The following is a 26,282-nucleotide window of genomic DNA, read 5'->3' on the forward strand; positions in this document are numbered from 1 at the left end:
CTGTGTTTTTGAGTTCAGTGGTTTCTCAAAAAATTTAAAAAAAAACAAAAAAACTCGGAGATCTCATCACCAGGGTACAGAGAGGAGTCACCGTGACTCATAGGTGCCCTGGGGAGAGCTGGGGTGACAGCTGCTGTCTGGGAAGCTGAATGCTGGGGAGACTACATGGATACTGGCCCCTTCTTTTGAAGACACAGTTTGCACATGTCCAGGTACACAGATAAGCACCCAGTCTGTTTGACTATGAAAACAGCCGTGGGCCTGGCCAGATGCGCAGCTGCAGCATGCTCGTGGCCATAAGCTCACAGTGCCGTGTGCATTTATGTGGCAGCTATGCATTTACTGCATGCCTTCTGTATACCAGACACTGGATACTGCTGCAGAGAGTGGGCAGCTGCAGAGCCAGCTGCTGTAGGCAGGGAGGGCAGATGGTGCCCGTCAGCTGGCCTTGAGCCTGAGGTGTCACGAGCGGCTTTCCTGAGGCAGCCACTGTGCTGAGCTGTGAGGGCAGGAGGAGCCAGTGAAGGTGGGAAGGGCTGCCAAGGGGGAGGCTGACGGGGGCCACTCATGACCCTCAGCTCTGCACACCAAGTGGCAGGTGACCACACCTCACCACCACCTGCACAATGGGCTCTGACCAGCTGGAGAATGCTGGCTGCCGACGGCGGACCTCACGGCACTGACCCCCTCTGCAGCTCCGACACAGAGACACCCCCCCCCCCCGCCGCCCCGCCAGGCCTCTCCTGGCCTGAAGAGCTGTCAACGAGGAAGACGCCCCCGGAGCACAGGAGCCCGGCCTCACGACTGCGCAGCACCCAGGTTTCCTTGCACAAACCTCAGTGCAGAGAGCAAAGCGTTGGCTCTCACGCTCCTGCAAGAGAGGCCTGAAGCACACCACAGCTGGCCTCCTGCGGAGAGGGCCGGGCAGTGCGGTCCTCGTCGCCTCACCTAGTTGGCTGTTCTCTATAATTTCAGAAGTATTTTTCAATTACGTGCATGATTGCAGAGGCCAGCCAGGTTGGAGGGAGAGCTCTCCACGCCCGTGTTGATTGAAGTGCTTAAGTTTCCTGCAAACTGTACAAAATCAAGGCCCCATTGTGGAGACCAAAAGCTTCAGTGGCTGTCAGTGATTAGCCTAAGTGCAGGACTGGCCACCCTCGTGAAAATTCCAGTTGGTAAATGTGAAAAGGGCAAAGCCACCAAGCTACTGGCCTGGTGTGGGTGCCTGGGTGGGGCGGCGTCCTAAGGAAAGGTCCTGGGGAGAGGGAGAAGGTGCCCAGGAGGGACTGGTCTTAGCCCAGGACCCAGTTCCAGAACAACACTCAGAACTGTCTGTTAGACAGTGGAGTCCACAGGCCTCTGCCCGGGGCCTCTCCCTGTGACAGTGGGGCCCACAGGCTTCTGCCCGTGGCCCTGGTGGAAGCCAGGCCCTGTGGCCACGCACCCTTGTCCTCATCTGTCAGAGACACGCCCATGAGGCTTATCAATCCTCTGAAACCAAGGTCAATGGACACAGGCTCTTCATCTTTGGCCAGCAGCAGCCCCTGCCCAGCCTCTCTGGTCAACACAGTGCCTCAGAGCGCAGGCCCCCACCTAGAGCCAGCTGAGTCCCTGACCCCAGGACAGCAGCCATGGCAGGCCACACAGCATGTGGGCCCCAGGAAAAGGCAACACTCTGAGAACACCTCACTGCTGCCTTCAGGCTGCATCGGAGGCCAGCAGTGCCTGAGCCGGGGCCAGCGTGAGCACCAAGCTGCAGAGGTGATGGCACCACACTTCGCTTGGGGTGGCCTAGGCCTCTGGAACTGTGGGCAGGGGGATCTCACCTACACCACACACACGTGGCCATGGCACGGAAGGTCCCCAGCAAGAGGAGAAGCAGCAGTTCTGGTCTGTAGCATCCACATGATGGCCACCAAGGTTAGCAAGCCGGCCTACTCATGACCACCCTGCTGCCAGCTCTCCCAGGCAGCAGGGAGAGGGGTTCCATGGCACGTGGCCAACGGGGGGAGGATGGGGAAGTGCTGGCCAGCAGTCACGGAGGCCCCGGCCCCGGGAACCCCCTCCAGAGGACAAGGGCCCACAGCGCAGCAAGCCGACGAGAGGAAGAGCTGCCCCACGCCTCCACTGGTCCTGGCAGCAGAGTCAGTAAGGACAGCTGGAGGACTCCAGACGTCCACTTGTACCCCTCCAGCAGACGGACTCCCTGAGACACTGTGGACACGCAGGGCTGCCCCACGCGCACTCAGAGCACACGTGGCGGGCCTGTGCCTGCCGAGCGGGAGCCCACGCCCACCAGTGCCCAAGCAGGAAACCCTGGTGGCTGTCCTAAGGACCCACCTGGAGCTTTCTCCACAAAGATGACCTTGGAGTCCTGCAGGAAGTTATGGCCTGACAGGACCATCTTCTTCCCACCGCCGACTGGGCAGCTGTCCGTACTCTGCTTCTCCACGAGGGGCAGCTCCTGGGCCGAGCGCTGGGCTGCATGGGTGAGAGGACAGTGAGAATGGCCCCCAGGGAAACTGCCGTCTGACTGCCCCGGGGCTGCCCGACCCTGGTCTGAGATGGGCTCCCACCACGTGACCTGGAGGACAAGGGTCCCCTGCTCTGACTACCGCCTTCCACGGATCACTGCAGATCCTCAGAATTCTGCATCTTGTGTAGAAATAGGACAATGCCTCAGCACCTGGACACTGTTCACCTGGCCCCAGTGCTGGCCCTGGCCCTCTGACACCAGGGAGGCCTGTGCGCTGGCCTCGGCCTGAGCTGGAGGACCCACGCGGTGGGTGGGAGAAGGGGCAGGCAGCCAGGAGGCTGCGCTGCGTGACTGAGGCGAGGAGCGGCGGCTGAGAGCAGGGCTGGTGGGCTGGAGGTACGGGTGGGTGGCCAGGAGTGGACCTGGAGTGGACCAGGAGGCCTCGTGCAGAGGAGCTAGAGTTTCTGAGTCAGCCACACGGAGGGGGAGTGCCTTCCTGGTGGGGGGCTGCCTTTTAGGTGACAAGGGCAGAGAGGTAGAGAAGGCAGCAGTGACATGGGGACCCAGGGTGACACAGCCTGGCTGCCCCTGTGAGCCCAGACCCGCTCAGGACGCCAGGGGGCTCCAGGAAGCAGGGAATGATGGGAAGAAGGTGGTGCAGAGGGTTCTGTGCAGAGCTGACCAGGACCTCACTGCTGCCCCAGAGTCAGCCCAGCAGACGGGGGAAGGCTGCAGACTGCCACTGGCCCTCCCTAGCCGCCTCGGGCTGCTGCCACTGTGGCCAGGATCAGGCAGCACACAGGCCACGGAGACCAGAGGCACAGAGCCGGTGGCACCAGAAAGATGAATGTCCTACACGGTTTCCACCCTGTACGCTTGGGGCTGGGGTGAGCACGTGCCTCATGTGTGTGAGTCCTGGGTTGTGACCCAGCACTGCACGCACACACACACGCACACTCACATGCACACCCACTCACACATACACACTCACACGTGCTTATATACCCACACACGCACACTTGTTCGCACTCTCACACTTGTGCACACACACATTTACACCCCCACACATGCACACTCTCACACATGCACACTCACACATTCACACACACACACTCAGACATGTGCACACACTCACACACACTCACACATACACACTCACACATGCTCACACACTCACACGCACACACTCATCTGCACCCTCACACTTATGCACACACATATTTACTCCCCCACACACTCTCACACATGCACACTCACACACATTCACACACACTCATACATGTGCACACACTCACACACACTCACACATACACACTCACACATGCTCATACACTCACACGCGCACACTCATCTGCACTCTCACACTTATGCACACACATATTTACACCCCCACACACTCTCACACATGCACACTCACACACACTCACTCACACACTCACACACACTCACACATTCACACTCACACACACATTCAGGTTTGCTCAGTCGGATGGACTGCAGTGCCAAAACCTTTGCTCAAGTTTCCAGATCGGGAAGTGGAGTGCCCTTGGGGGCAGTGCTCCCCGCAGCGCCCAGGCTGACTTTCCGCTCTACTCTGCCCTGCAGGACCTCGGGGTCAGGAAAGCCAGGGTCCCAGGTGGCTCTGCAACCCCAGCTGCCCAGGGGCATGCAGCTCAGAGGGACCGCCCCGGTGCACAGAGAGCTGGTCTGGGCGGCAGGGAGCAGGTATTCCCTGGAGCCCGTGCTGACCCAGACACAGTCTCTGCTAGACTCATGTGGCCAGAGGTGCTGCCCCTGAGCTGCAGCAAGGGCACCAAGTGCCCCCTCCTGCCCTATCCCCCATCCCTGCTGCACTCCAGGTCCACACCAGGTGAGGGAGGCGGGCAGAGGCCAGCGCCTGGGCCAGACTCTCTTGACCTGTGCCTGAGGGACATGCCCTGCAGTCTACTCACAGCACTCAATGGGGTTCGAGGCGACCTGCAGGGACAGCGTCCGGCCGCTGGGCTGTGGCACGTGCACTCGGAAGACCAGCCGCACTCTGGTATTCTTCCTGCCTATGTCTGTCTCCCCTTTCCGCAGCTCGATGTCTGAGTTTCTGAGCTTCAAAATCCCAGCGCAGTCAATGCTGCCCAAACAAAAGGTCACTTGACACCTGAACTGGAACCGCCCAGCCTCCCATGCCCAGCCCACCCACTGGGGCCCGGCAAGCTCTGCCCCTCCTGTGAGTGGCCCTGCCCCACCTCCCCAGGACAGGCAGCAAACGAAGGCCCTCTCCCAGAGCAGGACAGGGCCAGGTAGTGAGGCAGCCACACGGATGTGCCTGCCACCCCGACCCAGGCGGGCCAGGACCTTCCCAGACGCCCTGGGCTCCCGTTCTGCCACAGCAGACATCCAGGAGCAGCCCTGGAAAGAGCCCCATGACCACCTTCCCCTCGTGTCCTCAGCTGTTCTGGAAGCTGCGAGGAACGCGTGAGGCCTGTCCCAAACACCGTTTCTCTGGAAACCTTCTCCTGGCGGCTGTCCCCTTGGTGATTCCACGCATGTCTGGGCCCCAGCACTAAGCGCCACGTTCAGATTCTCCAAAAACAAAAGCCCAGACTTCTTCCAGCTAAGAGAGCAGGCACTCAAGCCTGGGTGGCGGGCCACGGGACCCACGCATCAGCACCAGCAGCGCAAGGGTACTGCGGGCCGTGTCGGGGAAGGAGGGCAGCAGGTCCAGCCGCATATGCCTTGGCAGCCCGAACCTCTCCCCACCGTCTGGCCCTGGCCCTCCCTGGGAAACAGATTCAGGATGAAGCCACAGTGGTGGGAGGCTCTCCCTGGGATTTGACTTGAGGGTGTATAAGTCATAAATAGCATAACAAGACCCTCACAAAGCCTGGCGCCAGCAGCCCCCGCCTCACTCTCTACTCCCTACTCAGCCCCTCGGCTCACCACACAAGCCTCCTCACTGCCCAAGGGATGCCCAAGCACTCCTGTCCTTGACCTTTGCGTGTGCCACTGAGGGCCCTGGATGGCCCACCCCTTCTGTGTGTCAGCTCTCTGCCAGACTCACGGGGCCAGAGGTGCTGCCCCTGAGCTGCAGCCAGGGCACCAAATCCCCACTCCTGCCCCATGCCCCATCCCTGCACATCTCATCACCACCCGCCCTGTGCGCGTCCACCTGTGTTCACTGCTCCCCAGAGAGCGCACTCAGCCCTCCCAGCAGGAGCTGTGCGCCTGCATCTCCATCGCACATCTGCTTCCCGCTGCGCAGCCGGGTCTGACTGCACCTCAGATGGCCACAGCAGCAGGTTAGTCCCTCACTGTCAGAGATGGACCCTCTTCACTCCTCAAATGTTTGCATTTCAACTTTCCTTTAATTTGCCCTGCTAGATTCAGAAACAAACAGGTGTCATGTTCCGGAGCTAGCTGGAGACCCTGGGGAGTCCTCACAGCTGCGCAGTGGAGACTTATTCTAGGTGCCAACATACACAGGGGCCGAGACCCTAGAAAGACACAGACCCACGGCCATGACTGTTTGTGAGGCTGGCTGGGCCCCGAGCGCCAGGCCACGTACATGGCTCTCATGTTGTTTTCCGGCAGCAGCGGGATCTCCAGGACCTTGGTGTTGCACAGGAGAGCCTCGTGGCTGGTGGTGGAGACGGTCTTCCCCGTGATGCGGTGGACCTGGTAGAAGGCGTGGGGCCGCAGTAGGCGGTCGTCCGCCGTCCCGATGAACAGCTGCAGCGTGAGCGGCTCGTTCTCCAGGTAGCCATGCAGCTGGCAAGAAAACAGACTCCTCCTGAGACTAGGCACGGAGCCGCGGGAGGCTCCCAGGAGGAAGGAGGCGGCGCCCTGCTGAGGTCCAGCCGCCACCTCCGTTCCCGTGACCCACACAGGTGCTTTCTAAGGCTGTGCTCGGAAAGCATCCCATTGTCCTGGACACAGGTCAGGCTGCGAGCACGCCCACCCCCATTTTCACACACACAACACATGTGCACACGTGTGTTCACACACAGCTGCACACATGTACACCACTCAGGCCTCATGCTCATGTGCTTCTGAGTCGACCACCGCAATGCTCCTGTGGGCATCCTCTGCCCAGGCAACACGGGTGGCCCGCAGGGGCTGCTTGTCTTCTCAGCCCCACGGCCTTCCCACAGGGTTGCAGAGGTTCTGAGAAGGCAGAGGCTGTGTGGGGGAGGCAGGCTCGCTTGGCTCCCCCGGGGACCAGGCCTGTCCTGCCTTCAGCTAACTGGAGCTGGGCACGCACACATCCTGCTTTTGCAACAAACAGTGCATGGAACCAGGCCAAGCTGGGCATCCCTCTTCCAACCAGCGTGCTGCGCCTCACCTCCCCCTCAGGCGGCTGCGGCCACATGGCCGGGACACAGGCCAGCTGTGGTCAGATCGGCAGGCCATTGGCAGCCAGGGGCAGACCCCACACGGCAGAATGCCCACGGCATTCCCATCATCCCTGCACTCAGCAGAGCCACTGGTACCGCGAGGCCTCAAGAGCACCGGACCCAGGACCCACGTGCCTGGAGGGAGACGTGGCCCAGCACAGGCCCAGGGCAGCCAGCTGCACCTGCCAGGGTGGCAACAAGTCCAGGTCACACTGCAGCAGGAGCCCACGTCTGGGTCTGTGTGCCGAATACCAGTTCCCTTCGGGGTAAGTGACCAGAGCTTGGGAGGCAGGGGTGAGCTGCTGGACCCATGTCACAGGCTCATCCAGGCCTCCCTGGGCTCCGCATGGCTCCCCAACAGCTAGTCAGCCATCGTGGAGCCACCTGCTCTGCTCTAGCACCACCGCTCCACCCCAGCACGGCCACCCCTCCACCACCAGTGGCCAACACTCCACCACCAGCGGCCATCCCTCCACCCCAGCGGCCACCCCTCCACCCCAGCGGCCACCACTCCGCCACCAGCGTGACTGTTCAGAGGAGGTCCAGCAGGAACAGGACCTCCCGTCTGCAAGGCAAGCGCCAGAAGACAGGTGGCCATGCCAAGTTCCTCCGCCAGGCAGCCCCACGCGGAGCATCCTTCTGAACCCACACATGGGGCCAGGTATTAGGGAGACACAACAGGAGGTCCTATGGCTCAGCTGCCCGGCGCTGGGCTGCTCCATCCAAGAGCTCCTCTTGCTCCTCACACTGTCTCAAGCTCCCCGCACGTGGTCACTGAGACGCGAGGCCAGCAGCAGAGTCACGCTGTGTGGCCCAGGTGAATCGGGGTCGTGTGGAAACCCTGTGCCTGCTCCTGAGTGGGGCAGAAGACCCCGTCTGCCCCGGGGGGTGGCCCAGACTGGAGCCAGCAACCTTGGGCAGGCCCCTGCAGGGCTCGGTGTGGCTGCCCCCAGCAGGTCAGTGCCCTAGAGGACGCAGGTGATGATCCCAGCCCCCAACCACACAGGATCTCGGATGTAAGCAGCAGTGGGGTCGGGTGGCCTTGGCAGGCGCCTCTGCCTGGCCCCCAGCAGTCCGCCGCCACTCCGCCCAGAGTCCCCCAGAGCTGAATACCCACAGCCATGCTGGCCACACGCCACAGAGGCCAGGGGAGACCTCACGCACGCAGGAGTGGGGCCCTGGGCCCGGGACGAGCCGTGAGCTCCCTGCTGGGCCCAGCCTCCTCCTGGTCACTGATCCGTGGCTACTCAGCCAGGGCGGCTGAGCCAGGAGAGGACAGGAAGGGCCACTGCAAAGCGGCAGCCTGCTCTGACAGTCGAGCCGCGGGCCTGGAAGACGGGCCCGGTGTGTGGGACCCCCAGCCACATACACCCCCTGGGGAAGCCACGGGTCCCACCACACCCCCAGAGGGAGCCTGGACCTCCCCACCACCTGGACCCACAGAGCCCCTCACCCAGAGCCAAGACCCTCCAGGGAAAGCGTCCGAGGCAGGTCAAAGGGGCAGGAAACAGGCCAGAACGAGAGCCCAGACCTCCCTAGAGCCCTGATTCGGTGGCCCCACAGCCCCTCTCCCGGAGGAGGCCCACACTCCCCGAGACCCTAGTGCGACTGGAGGGCCGGAGGACGCCAACCCTCGCTGCTCTGAGAGGCCCCCTTTCTCCTTTCCCTCCTGATGAAGCCCTGTCTGCCACCCTGAGCAACAGACCTGAAGCTCCTGGCCTGACCCGGGGTGGGGGGAGGGCTCGTGCTGCTGCAGCTCTGGGGCAGACCTGAGCCCTGGAGCAGTCACCGCGGACCATCCTGCCCTGGCTCAGCCCCGAGCCTGCCTCTGAGACAGGGGGCTGTGGTCAGCATGAGGCCTGGGGCAGGCGGCAGAGTGGCCAGGAGGCTGGATGGGGGAACCGAGGTGAAGGATGGAGATGCACAGGTGAGCTGCGGAGCCCGTGGGAGTCTGCACCTGTCTGGAAGCACCACCAGGGCTTGGGAGGGCAAAGCACCCTGAGTGAGTGGGGCTTGTGGGAAGAAGCAAAACCCGGCCCAAAGACTATCCGGGAATGCTCAGGGAGGAAAGGGAGTGGCTGAAGATGAGCCGCTGCAGGGCCACCCAGGCCCGCCCCCCGGCCGCTTGACTTCAGCAGAGCTCCACCCTCCGGGGCTGGTCAAATTTCATGCCAACTTGGGAACCACAGTGAGCTTTAGAAATGGGGGGCAGAGAATCGGGCCTGCTGTTAGCTGCTGCTGCAGTGGATGCCGGCCTTTCACCAGGCGCTAGCCCCTCAGGTGTCCTTCACACAGACATCAGAGCCACAGCTCTGGCTGGACGCTTGCCAGGCCATGCCTCCGGAGGGGCAAGGCATCGTGACTTTTGTTAGCCCCCTGAACTGTCAGCACATGGCACGGGGCCAGCTCTGACACTGCACAAGATAAAGGAGCCCGGGCCGAGATCACAGTTCAGACAGGTCCAGCCGCATCCTCTCCTGCCACCGCCGCAGCAGGAAACGTGCGCCCTGTGAAACCAAAGGCTAAAAGGGCACAGGCAGAGCCGCTCCTCAGGCACAGAGCTGCCAGGAGACTGCTGCTGGGGCTTCCATGGGGGGCACGCTTCCCGAAGGGCCTGCCCTCCACGCCGCCCCAGTGCAGGCTCAGGAGAGTTGGCCCTCTGTCCCTGGAGTCACATCTAGGGATGACAGTCACCAGTGACTCTGAAGTGGGAGCCGAAGCAGGCAGTGGCTGGCTGAGGGCTAGCCCTGAGTTCGACCATCTTGCTAAGGAGTTTATTTACACAAGTTTCTGTTTCCCTAACATCCAGCCCAGTGAGTGCCCTGGGAGGTCTCAGCCCAAGACCATCTTCCTCCCAACCCAACTGAGACCATCCTGAGCCTCAGGGAGTCATGGCCAGACGTGTGAACCCAGGGCTCAGGAAGGAGTCCTCAGCTGCTACCCGCTGCCCAGCATTCAGGATCCAGGTTCACCGTCAGTGAGCAGTATGGGCATCAGCCATGCCTGGTTCACCCTGGAGGCAGACATGGAGACCTGGGACCCAGGACACAAGCCCTTGTGGGGGGCTGCTCATGTGCCGGGGCCAGGACAGGAAATAGTTGTCAGCAGCCCTCTGCTGTGGGGTTGGTGGGCACATTGCCCACTCTTTCAGCCTGCATCAGGCTCCCTGATGACATGCCTGCAGGACGCCATGGCTCTGGGCATCAGAGCTGGGCTGCACAGATGAGCACTAGCCATGGGGCTGGGGTGGCCAGTAGCCCAAACATCAGAACGCAGCTCCATGGGTCTCAGGTCCACTGTTTCTGGGCGGCACTCCCCTGTGCTCGGCACGTGGCTGGAAGGGAACCTGGCTGGGGAGCCTTGTTCCCTGCCTCAGCAGGAGATAGGGGCTGGCATCATCTCTCATCTCTGTGATGTGTCACAGTGTCCATGGGCCCATCACTTCCCAACGATGCTTCTGTACAAAAAGCTGTGTTCCTTCTGACACACAGGTGCTGGCCAGACTGCCCACAGGCGCTCTCAGGCCACATGTGAGGAACATGTGTGGAGGGTGCCGACACAAGGCCCCAGGCCCCTGTGAGAGCTGTGGTCACTGCCGGTGGAGCCAAAGCACAGGTGTTCTCTGCCCATCTGCTCTGTCCACTGAGTACCCAACCTGCTGAGCACCCGAATGGCATGCAGATCAGAGGGGCCTGACCCACAGGGACAAGATGCCCCACCTGATCCCCAGGCCTTTCTCCTGCATGAAAGTAGGAGTCTCTACAACAGTATCCAGTGGGGCGGGAGGACCTGTCACCCAGGCTGCAGGACTCTCAGGCAGCCATGCCAGCTGTGTCCACTTAGAAACTTGCTAGGAAACCCTTACTCTGTTGGACTCAGCTGTTTTACAGTGTGGGGAGGAGAAAGGAAAGCAGAGACTCAGAGACAAATTGTGCCTCTTAGTATTCCATTTTGAGAAATGTAACACAAGAACAAATAAATGAGTCTTAGACCAAAATCCTCTTGGTGGACAAGGCTCAGGGCAGCCTGCGGCTCCAGCCTGGCCTGGTGGGGACAGATAACTTTAAAATGACAATTCAAGACTCCCCAGGGTCCCTGCCACGGCAGCTCTCTGATGGCGCCTGCAAAGTTGGGGTATGAGTTGATGCTTTAGAAAACGTGCCATTCAGTGGAAATGGGGACGCCCAGGTCTAGCCTGGAAGGTGAGCATCTATTATTCAAAACGTGAGGCTTATTTTAGGAGAGAGACGTGGGCTTCTTCACAGGCCCCGCTGCACGGGTCTCCTGCCTCTGGCACACAACGACATCTGTCAGAATCATGTTTGCAGAGCTGCCTGTCACAACAGTGGCCTCTCTGCTTCACCTAAACTAAACAAAACGAGCCATTCTGTCCCCAGGTGTGAGAGCCCTGAGTGTCCTGTGCCTGGGTGTCTGCTTTTAGCTCCTGTGCAAACCTCAGCACTTACACAGCAAGGTGACAGGCCAACAGGACACATTTATCCTGCCAAGCCTGGTGCCATCTGCAGTGAGGGGTGGCATGGAACTAACAAGGCAGTTAACTGATGGAAACTTAGCTGGACACGCTAGTGCGAGTCTTCCTCCATGACCCCGCACAGTTGTGCTCACTGGTTTAAAGGGAAACTGTGTATTTAAGATCCAGAGGTAATATTTGCACTTCCCAATACCCAGAAGGTGTGCAGGGAGGGAAAATCCAGCTCGCTTCCACTTTTTTTTTTTTTTTTGGTGGTACTGGGAACCAAACCTGGGGGCTTGATTCACAATTTTCAACCCCAAACCCCCCACTGAACTAATTTAAGAGCTCCTCTGTGCTGTGCCCACACTGTCCCAAGTTAGGTTTCAGTGCCGACTCCTCATTATGCACAATGCAGACAGGACGCAGGTCGGCACCTGATGACAGCCTGGGCCTTCCGTGGCGCTCTCTCGCCCTCTTTCAGGAGCTGCAGCACACTGGGCTCCCCGAACCCCGGCTGCAGTGCTGGGCCAGGCCCACCTGTCCTCGCACTCCATAGCCCACCGTGTGGGTGCTCTGTGGCCAGCTGAACAAGGCCACCCAGACAAGTGATGCTCCAGGTGCACGCAGGGCACACCTTGTGGGACCAAGAAAGAACCAGAGAGGACCACCCAAGACCCGTCTGCCTCCGCAGCACCTTCCAGCACTGTTCCCAAGAGGACTAACGGACAGCTCCACTTCACTGACAGAGACCCAAAGGGTGTCAACAGAGACCTGCACAGTCTGCACTCCTGCCTAAATCATCCAGAGCACCTGGCAGGTGACCTCAGGAATCCTCTGAGTCATCACTGTGAGATGTGGGGACCCAGCTCTGCTGCACAGTGCCAGGTGGGGGCTCAGAGGTGGTAGTAGTGGGCTCTCAGGGTGAGACGGGTCTCATGCAGGATGGAGAAAGTGCCCTCTGTTTTCAGGGTGTTGCATGTGTATGTGTTCGCCCATGTGCACACATGTGCTAGGCAACTTATGTGGGGGGTGTGCATGTTCAACATGTGTGCACCATGTGTGTCACATGTGCATATGTGTGCAAGAGTGAATGTGCTTGTGGATGTGTGTTTGAGTGTGAGTGTGCTTGTGTGTGGCAGTGCGCATGCGTATGCAAGTGAGTGGCTCGTGTGTCAGCGTGTGTGTATGCAAGTGAGTGGCTAGTGTGTCAGCGTGTGTGTATGCAAATGAGTGGCTTGTGTGCGAGTGTGTGTGCAAGTGTACTGTGTGTGTCTGTGTGTGTCAGTGTGTGTGTGTTTGGAAATGGGTGCCTTTGTTTTTGTGTGTATAAGAACATGTGCGATGAACCGCGGCAATGCTGAGCTCCCTGCATAAAGTAGTGCTGTTATTTTACCCAGAATTTATACGTGGTTTGAACTCATGTGCACAGACAAACTGGGTCTGCTGCAGTCACACGGATCAAGGGCTCGCAGGGGAGCACAAGTGGTGGGCCTGCAGGGATTGGCGGGCTCCACACACACAGCGGCAGGAGGACACGCGAGCTCACGGGCCTTCAGAAGGAAGGCTGCTCGGACTCCGGGCCCCTCTGTAGGAAGTCTCTGCCTTTCGGAGGGGGATGGAGACGGGATGAGCAGCACAACAGTTAAAGCTTGGCCACCCAGCGGCTGCCTGTGCTGGTGATGTCCACCAAGCCACCGCAGGACTTCCTCCACCAGTCCAGTCCTCCCACCTGTGGGGGCTGAAGCCTTCCAGGGCCTCTGATAGTCGACTGTTCGGCTTATTCCGAGAGCTCTGGGGGCTGGGGTGCGGCTCAGTGGCAGAGAGCTTTCCCAGCGTGTGTGAGACCTCACTTCACTCCCAGCATCTCACACAAAACTCTGCGTTTCGCTTCGTTCCATTCCACGGTGGAGCGAGCCTTAGCCACACCTGACACACAGACAGAGAAGCCACGGGGGCCTGTGAGACGGCATCACCACTGCTGGGCCAGCCTCCCACCCACCATGTCCCCTCCCCTGGCCTCCCAGATCTGGTGCAGTTTCGACCCGAGGGTCATCCTGGCGCTCCTGAAGGAGCCCTGCGGCCAGTGGCCCAGCCACCCTCCGGGCCTGCAGCTGAGGGGTCTGAAATGCTGCTCGCTGGCCTCTCCAGGACCTGCAGCTCCCCTCTGGCCCGGCCGCCCACACAGCTGCTCTGAATGCTGGGCCTCTTTGTTCCCAGCTGGGACACCTTTCTGTGCTCCGTGAGGCTGGGGCAGGGAGCTCAAGAGCACAGGATCAGGGTCCTGGCACCCACACCTTGTCCTGTGCAGACCTCAGGCCTCCACCAGATGCCGACCCATGACACGGCTTGGTGCTGCCAGCAAAGGCAGAACCCAGAGGAAGAAAAGCTCATGAAAAAAGACCAGATAGTGCAAAGGTACGGTCAGGGCAGGAGCACCGCCCTGGTGACGGTCCCCGAGCTGCAGCCAGGAGGTCCCTGGGAACCAGCCCTCACGCCCTCCTCTACAAGGAAGGGCTGCAATCCAAGGAGGCCGAGTCTTGTCCACTGGCTCTGCACCTCGGGCTTCTCCAGAGACTGTCACTTTCCCAGCCCCTCAACCCCCATCTGTGGAAACACCCTCAGCCAGGGCAGCCCGGGAGGAGTGCTGGCGCCCTCACCCAGCTCTCTGGGGTCTTCCTGAGAATGTGCCCCGCGGTACCTGTGCATGGAGCACCAAGGGACCATGGCACAGGGCCGACTCCTGCCAGGGCTGAGGTGGAGAGGCTGAGGAGCGAGGGAAGAGCCACACCCTGGGCAAAGCTCAGCCAGGGCGCGTCCCTCCAGGGCTCATCTCTCAGCCCCTCGCATTGACCTGGGACCTGAGCAAGGCTGGGAAGTTGTGCAGGCCTGAGGGTCCTGGGGCTCCGGGCAGGTGGAACAGTGGCTGGTCCACCCCACCTGGAAGCCTCCCTGGGGGCAGGGATGCAGGTCCCTGGGCTGGCCTCCGTGTGGACAGCCTCTTCCACCCACACCAAAGGCAACCAAGCTCCAGCTAGGGGCCAGCAGGCGGCCAGGCCCCCTGACGAACAGACTCCTCTGCCAGCAGCGCCCAGGGCCCAGCAGGCACAGAAGCAGGAGGAGCATCAGGGGGAGGGCCTGCGGGAGCCTTGCACTGAGGAGGGCTCTGCACCCACATCTCTAACTGACCCGCAGAGAAGCCCCTTCTGCACAGCAAAGAGCGATCCAGAGACAGAGCCCTCAGGGCCCATCAGGGGTCCACTGCAGGTTCTGGACACCTCCCCAGGCCAGGAGCCAGTGGCCCACGGCGTGGCGTGAGGACCTACCCTCCATGGGCCACAGGACCCCCTCAGGACTGCACAGCTCTTCTCCGAGGGGCACAGACGGAGTCCAAGGGCGGGCAGGGCAGGCCCGACAATGGGGAAAGGGCACCTGCGCCTCTGCCCCTGAACGATCCCCAGGCTCCAGAGTGACACCCCGCCAGCTCCCCACACACAGGACAGAGCTGCTCCAGGGCGGCTGGCCCCGTGTGGAGCCAGCCGTGAGGGATGCCCAGGCACTCAGGGAGGCCAGCTCCTGACCCCCACGGCCCTGAGCAGGGCCGTCACTGCAGAGCTGGTCTGCGTGCCTGCAGCAGGTACCCTTCTCTTTCTTGGGACTGGACCCTCGGAGGTCCTAATGGGGCACAGTTTGGTGGGTTCACTGGCACAGAGGGAAGGGACTGGCAGCATGACAAGTGTCCACAGTGTGAACAGAGGAAGCCCTCAGAGTCCCCAAGGATGGTGAGGAGGGGCTAGGAACAAGGAGGGAGGGACTGCAGGCACCTAGGCTCAGAAAGGACTCCCTGTGTTGGCACTGCCATGCCACCCAGCCTCTGCCACATCATGGGGACCTCGGCCCATGGTCTGACTGCCCTCTCCCTGCCCACGAGGTGCTGCTGAGGCCGTCCAACTCCACAGCCAGTGAGGCGACTGTCCACCTCGGCAGAGCCAGATGCCATGCGCACTGACGCAGAGAAAGGGCCTCCGTCCACACACAGGAGTCCAGTGTTCTCCCTTGGGGGGCAGATGCTGACGATGAGCCCATTTGGCCAACCCTGGCACAGGCCAGAGGGCGCTTGCCACGCCCGGCAACCCCTGGCAGCCTGGCCAGGGCCAGGCAGGAAGCAGCCACAAAACAGGTTCAGAAGAATGCCCCCTGCAGGCCATGCAAGACAGCCCTCTCCACAACACAGCTTCGCGCCCACAGGACAAACTCTTTACGACTAACAGCTGTCCATGGGCAGACGGTGACCCTGAGGCTGCCAGAGGTTCTCGGAGGAACCCTTGCAAGAGCCCCTGTAGGGTGGCCCAGGGAGGCCACAGTTCCACATGGAAGAAGCCTGCACATGGCACAAGAGAGGGCCAGCTGGGGACGTCCCTGCTGTCCCCTTCACTCAGATGCTGATTCTCATCTGGGCCCAGAGAAGCTGCCTATCCCACTGGCACCAAGCAGGGTTGCAGGGGGCTGAGGGGTCCCAGTGGGCCTGCACCCACACCTCCACCCAGAAACCACCTGGAGAGGGTTCTGCCCTCAGAGAAGGCTCAGGGAGACCACCCACAGTGTGTGGACGTTCCAGGATTAAGGAAGGTCATCGGCCAGCTCTGCACTCAGGCCGGCTCCTTCTCAACTCTCTTGGTGCTCCAGAGTGGGAGGTTTGGCTGAGGACGCGGGCTGGGGAGCCATGCTCTGGACGGGGCTCCGTGCCCAGCTCTACGTGGACTCTGCTTCGAGGCAGGTCATCTCCACATCGCCCCGGGAATGCGTGTGGGAAGCCCTGCTGGGAGCCCTCTGACCACCTGCCTTCCGGGGCCAGCGGAGGGAGTGCAGGAAGGAGCTACCTGCTTTCCCAGGCACTACTGCTGCCCATGGTGATGGCATGGCATGGACTTGGTGAGAGCTGCCACTGGACCGTTCCTGGCACCTGGGGCACTGCTGAGGGACACTGTGGCTTTGCTCCTGGGGGGAGCATGACAGGGAACCATGCATTTTGGGGTGACCAGGGCCTTCCTCACAGCACTTTTGGGTATCTGTCCATACTCGTGGGTCCAATCCAACCCTGGTACTGAGCGGTGTGGGCAGAGGGGACCAAGGCACCTCTGAGAACCCTTGACTTTGTGCCCGTGGGGGGCGGGAGGGTGCGACACTCACCCTGAACCTCCTGAAAGAGGAGAGGCTGTCCAGGGGCTGAGCCCAGTCCACAGAACCAACCCACTTGCTGTGCAGGCCGCAGGCTTGCCCACAGCAGGTGAGGCTGCGTCTTCCTGTCCACAGGGCACCTCGGCTGGGAGCCCCCGGGCTGGGCTGGAGCAGACCAAGGCCACTGGCTCCCAGCATGCACTCTCCCTGGGCCCTTGTGAAGCCCCGGCTCACTAGTCCTGTCTGGCGCACAGAGACACCTGAGAGAAATGGAGCGAGGCTCAGGTAGAGCAGGCCCGTGGCCACTGACCAACAGGGAGTACTCGGGAGCCTGCTCCTGCGATGCCCCGTGACTGAGAGTCACCGACTCAGACGCCAGAGTCACCGATCCAAGGACAAGGGCACCTTCTGGGGGGCCTCATCCCTTGATTGTCAGCTGCTGGGTTTCCTGTATGACAGGGAAAGTGTCTGCCATGGGCCTTGGGGGCAAAATTGCCCTTAAAACCAAGAAGCCTGAGGAAATTTCCCAGGACCACAAGGGCCTGGGTGGCCCCACCTATCCCCTACGCTCGGGGCACCAGCAGGGCACCTGGCCCAAGCCCCAGTGCTCCCGATCCTCAGCACCCTATCCTGCTGTGCATACCCCGAGTGCACACCTCATACCCACAGATGAGAACTCCCTGCCCTAGCCTTGCCTGCTGCTGATATTTTTGTTTTGTTTTGTTTTGTTGGTGCTGGGGGTTGATCCCAGGGTGTTCTACCACTGAGCTGCACCCCAGCCCTTTTTATTTTTTGAGACAGGGTCTTGCTAAGTTGCCCAGGCTGGTCTGGACCTTGTGGTGCTCCTGCCTCAGCCTCTAGAGGCACTGGGATCACAGGCAGGAAGCGCTGTGCCCAGCTCTGTGGCTGGTTCAAACCCTCCAGGGGCCAGGCAGGAGCTATGGGCCACTGTTAACCGAGGAGTTATAAACTATGGACCTAAAATGCCAGGTCCTGGGTGCTTTTCACTTGAGTGGTTAATTATTCAGGCACAGCAGCCTCCCGTGCAGGCCAGATGCTATCAGCAAGCTATTCTGGTGATTGGTAAACGGAGCTGGATTCTGTGGGTCCAGGTCAGCAGACTCCCTCCAGGCAGAGCTCTACCTGCCTGCAGGGCAGAGCCTGGCAGAGGCCTCCACAGAGCTCTAGGACGTGCTCCCTAGGATGCAACCTCAGGAGAGCTGGGGTTCCTCAGCTCCTCTCACTGCAGCCAGGGACAGACAAGGAGAACTGACAACCAGAGGCTAGCCCAAGACAGGAGGTCCCTCAGGTTCGTCCAGAGTCCCAGACAGTCCTTTTGGATGGCCTGAACCAGGCGTCTTCTTTGTGGAGGAAAGGCCTGTTGAAGGTCCAGGCGAGCCCACAGCCCTCCCTCTTGGGCTTCAATGCCGTGGCAGAAGCAGGACCCACCTGTGCTCCTCTGGAGCCTGCTCACAGCCCTTGCCCAGGGCCAGGCAGACCCAGGGCCTCACCTCCCACAGCCAGTGGCTGCTAGATTGCCACAAGGACATGTCCATGGGAGGACGGGAGTGTGGCCGTCCCTGGCGAAGGGCACAACCCTGTGAGCATGGACAGTTCCACAGGAAGGCCCCTAGACTAAGGGAAGGGGTCCTGCCCTCGCACCCACAGGGCTCAGTGGGACTCCGTAGCCTCGAGGAACCTCGGGGGAGGCCAGGCGCAGCGCCCTGCCCTATCTGAAGCACTGCCACCTCTGGCCCCGCCGGGTGGGGCAGAGCATCTGGCCTCCTGCAGTAGGGAGAGGGTGCTGGGGTGAGCCACGTCCACACCTGCCCTGGCATCAGAGACAGCGTCCCCTGCTCTTCTCCTGTCTGCCTCTCGGAAGCAAGATTGGAGTATACACAGAAGGGAGCAGAATTTTTAATACGCAAAGGTGCCAATGTGCATGGCGGATCTGAATGGTCACAGCAGCAGAGGTGACCACCGACCACGAGGTGGCTTGCGGGCTGCTGGGCCCCAACATGGGATCTGTGGCCACAATGCTGCGTACCCAGCTCTGAGAGCAAGAGGAGGCTGAGGGTCAGGGCCGCAGTGCTGAGGGATGTGCCCAAATAACTCACAGCTCAGAGGAAACTGTGGTTACCGAGCGCTCATGGCAACAGAGAGTTTCCTATTTTAGTATGTTTTGTAATTATGTACAAACTCTATTTTTACCCAATTTGTGGTCCACCGACCAAGAAAGAAAATAAAGCCCCCAACCCCCATCTCTTGCTGCTTGCCCCATGCCCACACAGATGTGGGTTCCCTCTGCACGGGCACACAGAAAGCTCTCCAGCACTGATTTGTCACCATGAGAAATGCCAACAGAACCGGCATTTCCTTTTCTTCAGGATGCAGGGGCCTGGGGGACCCTTGTGCTGAAATGCCACCAGCCTGCCCTGATTTGCCGCTCTCCACCAACACGTACAATCAGTTTTAGATAATTGTGAGGATTCACTTTAAAGACATTTTAAGTGACCATTTCGATTTCACAATCCTCCCAAATGTCTCACCTGCTCCACACCTGCCCATGATGGCAGCTGGGGCCGTGGACCGCCTCACGACCACCGCCCGTCAACCGCCGTGAGCTGCAAGCTCTGACCTGGCACTCTGCCTCCACACCGAGCTCAGGCTCACGTCCCCCAGCTCCGTGGCCACTGCCCCCTCAGCTCTCGGCCAGTGCCCCTCACTGATATGATTTAGAACAAATGGGGTGCTCAGCCATTGTTTCTCCACTGCTTGTCTCCATGCCTCCTCCTCTAACAGACTCATTTCCTCTCCTTTTTAATATCTTTTCCATTCAGCAATAATGCACTTTCATTCAGTGAAAATGTAGCCAGACAGGGAGGTAAATGCCTGTCGTTATTTAGCACAACTGAACACGCGCATTATCTGACCTGCTTCCACCTGAGAAGGTGGAGGCTTAAAATGTCAGCCGGCTGCTGTGTGCTGATGTCTCCTGCATTTTCTCACGTCAAGCAGCTAACAGAGTGGGTATTAATTGGCGTCAAGCACACGGGCCACAAATATCACCTTAACACCATCTGTGAGCCCGGCTAAAGTGCTTGGCTTCTGCGCCTCGCCCGCTAATTCCAGGCGGTTGATTGCCGCGTTGGCAAACAGCCATTTGTCTCCACGTGCTCCGGCCCTCGCAGGCTTTTTATTTACCTAAATGGAATAAAATAGAAATACAGGGTGCCTACTGAGCTCCCCCTCCGGCTTGCATCATTCCCCAAATCATAGGGACTGTGTGATGCTTTGTGATGTTGGGGCACTGGAGAAAACGGCTCTCCAAGGCTCCATGTGGCTGGAGCCCTGGAGATGTCCTGCACAGCAGCAGCAGCACCCTGAGAGCCGAGCCTGGCCCCTCCACAGCCACCAGGATTCAGTCAATGTCCAGCAGAGGAGAGACTAGCTTGGGTCTCACACTGTCCCTCTTGGCCACCACGTGCCTCCCTGGCTGTCACTGCTGGACACTCTAAGTCTGTGGAAACTGGATGCTTCCTTTGCCAAGATGTTAACCAGGCAAGGAAGTGCCACCAGAGCCACACGGGAGAGCCTGGCCCTGCAGGGACCCTGCTACAGGTTGTCCGCTCGCCAGCTCCCTCAGATGTGGCCCAGCAGGTGGGTGAGAACAGCCTCCCTGGGTCCAGGGCCAGCAGACCAGCACCGGCATTGCCAACAAAAGCCAGGTGAGGAGGTGACCAGGCACTTCTGCAGAATCCTGCTGCAGGGCCAAGGCCTTCAGCAAGGAGGGAGCAGAGCCATGAAAGTCACCAGCCCTGTGACCAACGCATGCAGATGTCTGCTGGGCACGCCGTGGAGCACGGGGGCTCGGCACGGGTCTCCCCTCCTAAAGGCAGCACAGGTTCTCCTCCCCGGCGGCGCAGGCGTGGCACAGTCAGCCTGCCATCAGGAGGGCTGGGCCGGGAGGTGGGGAGGTGAGTGCACTTTGACTTTCAGCATTTTGTCTCAAGGGGCTTATTGGGACACAGGGCCCGTAGGTCAAGGGCATCTACACTGAGGAGACAATGGGCCTTCTCCACTTACTGTTCCTGGAATTCAGCAGAACTGTTGGGAGGCAATGATTCTCTAAAACCCGAGGGGGAAAAGCCCGGTCAGCAGCTGTCCCAAGGCTGCCCGCCGGATGCAGGAGCACCAAGGTCCGCACCGAGCCATACCTGCACAACGGGGTGTCCTCCGGCCGACGCCTTCACGGCCCCCCGGCTGCCTTCCGTCTCATAGTGAGCTCTGTGGTGCGACTTGGGCTGCACCTCGATCCGCAGCTCGTACGGGCCCGAGTGGGATGGCAGCTGCCAGTCAAGGGCAGGCAGAGATGGGCTGGAAAGGAGCAGAGGCGGCTGGTTACCACACAGGGAACCCCGTCAGTGTCCCTCACCACCACCAGCAGGAGCCGTTTGACACTCCTGATAACAGGGTCCTGCTCACTGAGAGCCTTGAGACCAGAGAGGCACGAGCCTGGCCAGGAGGACACACAGCCCAGGTGGCCAGTGCTCTGGAATCCTCCGCCCTGTGGGGTGGGAGTGGAGAGCACCGGGCCACACAGCCCCGCCCTGCACACCTCGGCCACAGCCGGCCCTGGAGGCCACCCTCGCCTCTCTGGGGCCCCAGCCATGGGGGTGGCTGCCCAGGACACTTCCTGGGGACCACCACATTACAGATGACGGCCAGCAGACCCAGGATGGGGACAGATTGCACTGCCCGCTGCATCCTCCCTGCTCCTGCCTGATGCTACCCTGTGATCAGATTCTAACGTGCTGTGAGATGTCCTGGAAGCTCAGGAAGGAGCACTGTGTTTGTCACCATGTGGGCACAGCCTGGGCCACCACGACAGGAACGTGACCCTGAAATGCAGGGCCACAGGCACACTGAGAATCTGTAGCCCAGACAGAAACACCACCCACCGCCTGAGCCCGGGCTGCGATTGCCTCTGTGGCTTCAGGGGACCTCGACAGCAGTCAGGGCACCGCCCTGACGCGGGAAGCACCGTGATGCCTTCAGCAGCTTGTGGCCAGGCTAGCGGCTGTTTCCTGTGTCGGGTGATCACGTCATGTGCCCCGTTTCCGCCGTTTCCAGCAGGCTGCTGGGCGGAAGGAAGAGTGGCTCAGCAGAGCTGGGCCAGGAGGGAGAAGGCCTCCTGCACAAGGTGGCTCCGGGGTCCGTGGGGAGCTTGGGGCAGAGTGCCTGCTGCTGGGGGGGCGGCTCTGGCCAGCGGAGAGGCCACAGGTTCTTGGTGCAGGAGCATTCCTGGCCATCACCCCGCACCCTGAGCAGCAAACGGCACAGGTGTTGGGCACCGAGCATGCAAAGGGTGCGCTGCCCACAGGGTAGCCCTCAGCCCCGTGTCCAGGGCACCAGCTCTACTTGTGTCATATACACATGCACGAGCGAGCTTTGATCTAACAGGAAGACTACCTTTGTCTACAGAAAGCAAAAATATTCTCAGGGAAAAGAAATGGGCTACACCCACCTCCCAGGAAACTAAAACAAGAGAGAGAGAGTGACAGACACAGAGGAAGGACAGACACACACACACACACACACACACACACACACGGTGGGGGGGGGCGGTTGACAGGAGGGAGAGGGGTGCGCCAGGCTGCCCTGGGAAAGGCAGGGGCTTCCTAAAGGTGAAGGCTTCTGGACCCTCCCCGACCCCTACGGGAGTAGGACTCAGCAGATTTACACGGCAGTGTGTGAACAGCTTACAGTCGGGTCTCACAAAATAAACACTGTGATACAGACGATCAAGGTTGTTGGTTTGGGTTGGGAATTTTCAGCATGAATTTGGCAGCTTACCAAAAACAAAACAAAACAAAAACAAACAAACAAAAAATGCAAACCTGCACTCCCGAGACTGGAGAGAAGAGAGGTGGTCTAACCGTGCCCAGCTCGGTACCACCAGAACACTGACCAGCACGGTCAGCTGAAGGCCTGAGCTCAGGACGGATCCAACTCGCCTTAGACTCAATTTGCCTTTTAAAAAGTCTCGGGGAGCACTGAGCAGGAGCCGAGGCCCACTGGGTCCATGCTGAGGTAAACATCTGAGGCCGCCACCCACAGGCACATAAGGCCACTTGTCACACTGTCATCTGAGCCACTGCTGCAGCTGGGGGAGATCCATATCTCCACTAAACAGCACGTGCCACGGTGTAACTGGCTTTTCTTTTAAAAGGCCACTTTGTGAGCATTTTGGCATTTTGATGAAAAACAGAATCATTACGTGGATGTGATTCACAAGTTCTCAGTGACACTCATTATTTACAATCATGGTCAGTGCTCTATTGTTGAACCTCGGGTTGTTCCCAGAGCTTTGCTCTTACAAACACCAGTGATATGAATATCTGCATAATTGAATCAGGGAGCCCCTCTGAGCCCAAGGCTCCTGACAGCCCCTGCCCTGCCCACACCATGAAGCCCCCCCCCCTGCAAGTGGGCACCACAGGGTCCCAGTGGGCTTGACTCTCTGCCAACACTACGCCCCAGAAGGGCCCCCTGAGCTGCTGTCCACCTCTTCTTACTACACCTAAACACTCGCAGAACTGAAAACCACATGCGGTGCATGAACAACAGATATAAGTAAGATAAATATGTCTGATTCACAAGTAATAAAAGTCCTGGAAATACCTGGACCTACTCAAGATGCCACTTCCCACAGGCTGAAGGCTGGTCTCCCCCCCAACAGAGGGGCCGACTGTCCAGAGGCAGTGGACAGGCCATTTGAGGTGGCAGCCACTGTCACCAGGTGTGACAAGTATCTGTTACCCTTCTCTGGCCTCCTCAGAAGATCACTTATAAAGCACAATCTCGTGACTACATAGACTGGGTGTGGGCTCATAAACTCATGCAATCGTCGGACCTCATAAGACACGACACAGTAATAAAACACATGTAGATCTAAAAGCGAACATCCTTTGCAAGCAAGTTTTCCTCAATTCTGTGAGTTCTGAAGGCCTCGGGCTGGCAAAACAGTGTGGCTCCCAGCTTTCCTGTTCCCAGGGACAAGAAGGGCTCCGTGCTGTCGGGACGAGGGCGGCTGCCGAGCCAGCTCCCGAGAACGGAGTCACACTTCCAGGGCACTGCTGCAGGTGCAGTGCAGGCAGGGGCACTCTGACCACTGCCCTGCTGAGACCCCCCTCTGAGAAAGTCTGCCTCCAGCTGAGTCTCACCTCCTGGTGCGAAGCCTGGGGGAGGGATGTCTAAACACAGGGTTCACAGGGCAGGGGCCATGCCTCGGGGTCCCCACCAGAGAGCACAGTGGCCTCACACCCCTTTCCCACCCACTCTGGGCGCACTGCTGGTGCCCCTGAGCTCCTGGCACCGTGGCCAGGAAGCTCCCCGCAGGCTTCCGCAAGCCCCGCCAGCACCAGTCTCCAGAGGCACAGGGAGTCACTGTGGGTGGGGTCCCAGCTCTCCCCCTGCCCCCACGCCAAGCTCAGGCCACACAGAAGGGCTCTCGTGCCTAGTCTTGTGGAGGAAGCCCCACTGTGTCCCTGCTCTCTACGGCACGGAAGGGCTGGGACCCAGGAGCAAGTCAAGGCAGGGGAAGCAGGGACCATAGGCACTGCCACCCCAGAATCCAAGCTCATCGCGGACGACGGGCCACTACCCAGGGCGTCCGAGTCCGCACTCACCTTGCCCACTCTGGCCTAGCCGCCAAGCCTCTGGGGAGGGGCCACTCCCCTTCCAGAGTAGGGAGGCCCACCCACCGGCCACACAGCACAGGGCTCCAGTTTCTGCACCAGTGCCGTGGCCCACCACCTCCTGGTTCAAAGAAGTCATTCAGACTCTCATCAGGACAGACTGCAGCTCGGACCAGACAGGCCGTCAGGGTAGAGAGGTAGATCAAGTCAGGTGATCTCCGAGGCCAATCTGAGTGAGTCTGGGAAGTTGGAGACTGTCCCCCCAGGGATCTTCTCAAGAACCTGCCCCTGCTCCAACCTGTTGCCAAGGTGACCTGTCCCAGGAATTTCCCCTCCCTCCAGGTGGTTACTGTGTCCCTGTCTACTCCACCTGCCCGACCCCCTTCAGCCCACCAGTTCCCACCTTTGGCCACACCCAGCATTCCTGGGCCTTGTCCCAAGAGCAGGAAGGAGAACAAAGGAATCCTGGACAGAACACCCCACCTAAGAAGGGCAGAACACCTCGTTTCTTGGGACACCAGGACCCCAGCTATGGCCCCTTCTCGCTCGCTGGAGAGATCTACGTGACCCCTTTTTAAATAAGCCCTGCTTCATATGCTCACCTCTGCGCGCGCTCTGGTGTTCAGACTTCAGCATGCGGAGAAGCAGTATCAACGGAACCACAAAGATGGGGCGTCTGCCCCCACAGACACGTTCATGCCGCTCTGCCAAACACAGACCCAGAACCCGAGCAGCTCCCAGGCAGCACCAATTTAAAGGAGAAGCAGGGAATACAGGGATCAAAGAGCCAACCCAGACAGAGGCCATGGGCCAAGTCCAGCGGGGCAGAACGTGTCTCCTGCCACTTCTGCGGGGAGAAGAGCAGTGGAGAGCAGAGCGCACAGCAAGCAACCCCGATGACTGTGGAAAGTGGCCCCTCGCCCCGTCCCAGTGACTGCTGACCAGATGGGAGACCCCAACTCTGCCCAATGAACCGAAGACTCGTTGCTCCCGCAGTCGCTCTGAGAGGTCAAGAGGCGTGTTAGCTTCTAAGATGATCCCTGCCTTTGAGAGAGACTCACTGCCAAGGCTGCCGAGAGCCACAGGATGCCTTGGAGCAGCCAGGCTGGGCAGCGACTGGCCTTTGAATGCGTTCAGAACGTCCACTGGGAAGTGGCAGCCCAAGAGTCTTCAGGAGGGACTTGGAGGACGGGGCTAAGTGACCTTGGTGGCCGTCCTAGGGAGGAGGAGGCTCTCTTCCTTTACGATTGTGTTTTTAAAGCCTCCACAGCAAAGGGTCTGACTTGTATGATCAAGATGCCTTTTCAAGTCCCAAGCTCTAAGCTCTAGGGCATGCGGCCCTGTGTCTGGGGCCTGAGCTCCTAGCAGCTGTCCTCCCAACCCAGAGCTGCAGCTCTGCACCCTGCAGGGGAGACAAGACTCCAGAGAGACCCCAGTGGGGAATGGAGAAGCAGGGCCAGCCTGGCCCTGCTGCCATCAGGTGGGCTCATGGCAGAGGGGCTCGTCCATCTGCCTCCGCCTCTTGCCTCCCAGCATGGCAGCTGTGCAGGCTCCCCTCACCACTGCTCCCAGAACCCGGGGCCCAAGGAGGTTGACCAGGATACCAGGGCTCTGTTATGTCCCTGGTTTCCACCCTGCATGGGGAGTGCAGTGAGACCAGAGGCTGGCACAGAGACGAGCAGGGGGCAGTCTCTGTCCCCAAGGGGGTGTTCCCCTGGCTCAGGAGTGTGAATGAAGTCAAAGCCACAAACCAGAACTTGCAGAACACAGGCAGCAGGCGTCTGTGGAGAAACTTTTGTTCTAAATGACAGATTCAAGGTTTCAGGGAATTGGCTGCATTCTGTGGTCCCACCAAATGGGCCTGCAGAACTTCCAAAAGGCAGACTAGCACTTTGGAAAATTCATGTTCTTCTTGCTCTATGCCCCCGCCTCTCCTGAACGCACTAGGGTGCCCCAGGGGCTCCACACTGCAGCTGTGGCCCGTGGAGGAGCCCCATTTCACCTGCTGCCCTGCACCTGGGCCAGATGGAGAGCAGGGCAGAGGCCAGGCTGAGCCTCCAGGGCCCCAG

The 26,282-nt window shown here is 60.0% G+C and overlaps 1 protein-coding gene across 1 annotated transcript in view; it reads right to left on the bottom strand.

Annotated features, from left to right (window-relative positions):
- The window catches only part of Nfatc1 (nuclear factor of activated T cells 1), a 97,839-nt gene that overhangs the window by 54,530 nt on the left and 17,027 nt on the right, over window positions 1-26,282 (bottom strand). Inside the window, exons 3-7 of the mRNA XM_077105592.1 lie at window positions 20,731-20,890; window positions 6,036-6,238; window positions 4,429-4,601; window positions 2,337-2,481; window positions 163-172 (exon numbers count right to left, since the gene is read on the bottom strand). Of these exons, the coding sequence (XP_076961707.1) occupies window positions 163-172; window positions 2,337-2,481; window positions 4,429-4,601; window positions 6,036-6,238; window positions 20,731-20,890 (691 nt within the window). The remainder of the gene's footprint in view (window positions 1-162; window positions 173-2,336; window positions 2,482-4,428; window positions 4,602-6,035; window positions 6,239-20,730; window positions 20,891-26,282) is intronic.

The sequence above is a fragment of the Callospermophilus lateralis genome, chromosome 17 (assembly GCF_048772815.1).
Source record: "Callospermophilus lateralis isolate mCalLat2 chromosome 17, mCalLat2.hap1, whole genome shotgun sequence".
Taxonomy (NCBI): Eukaryota; Metazoa; Chordata; class Mammalia; order Rodentia; family Sciuridae; genus Callospermophilus; species Callospermophilus lateralis.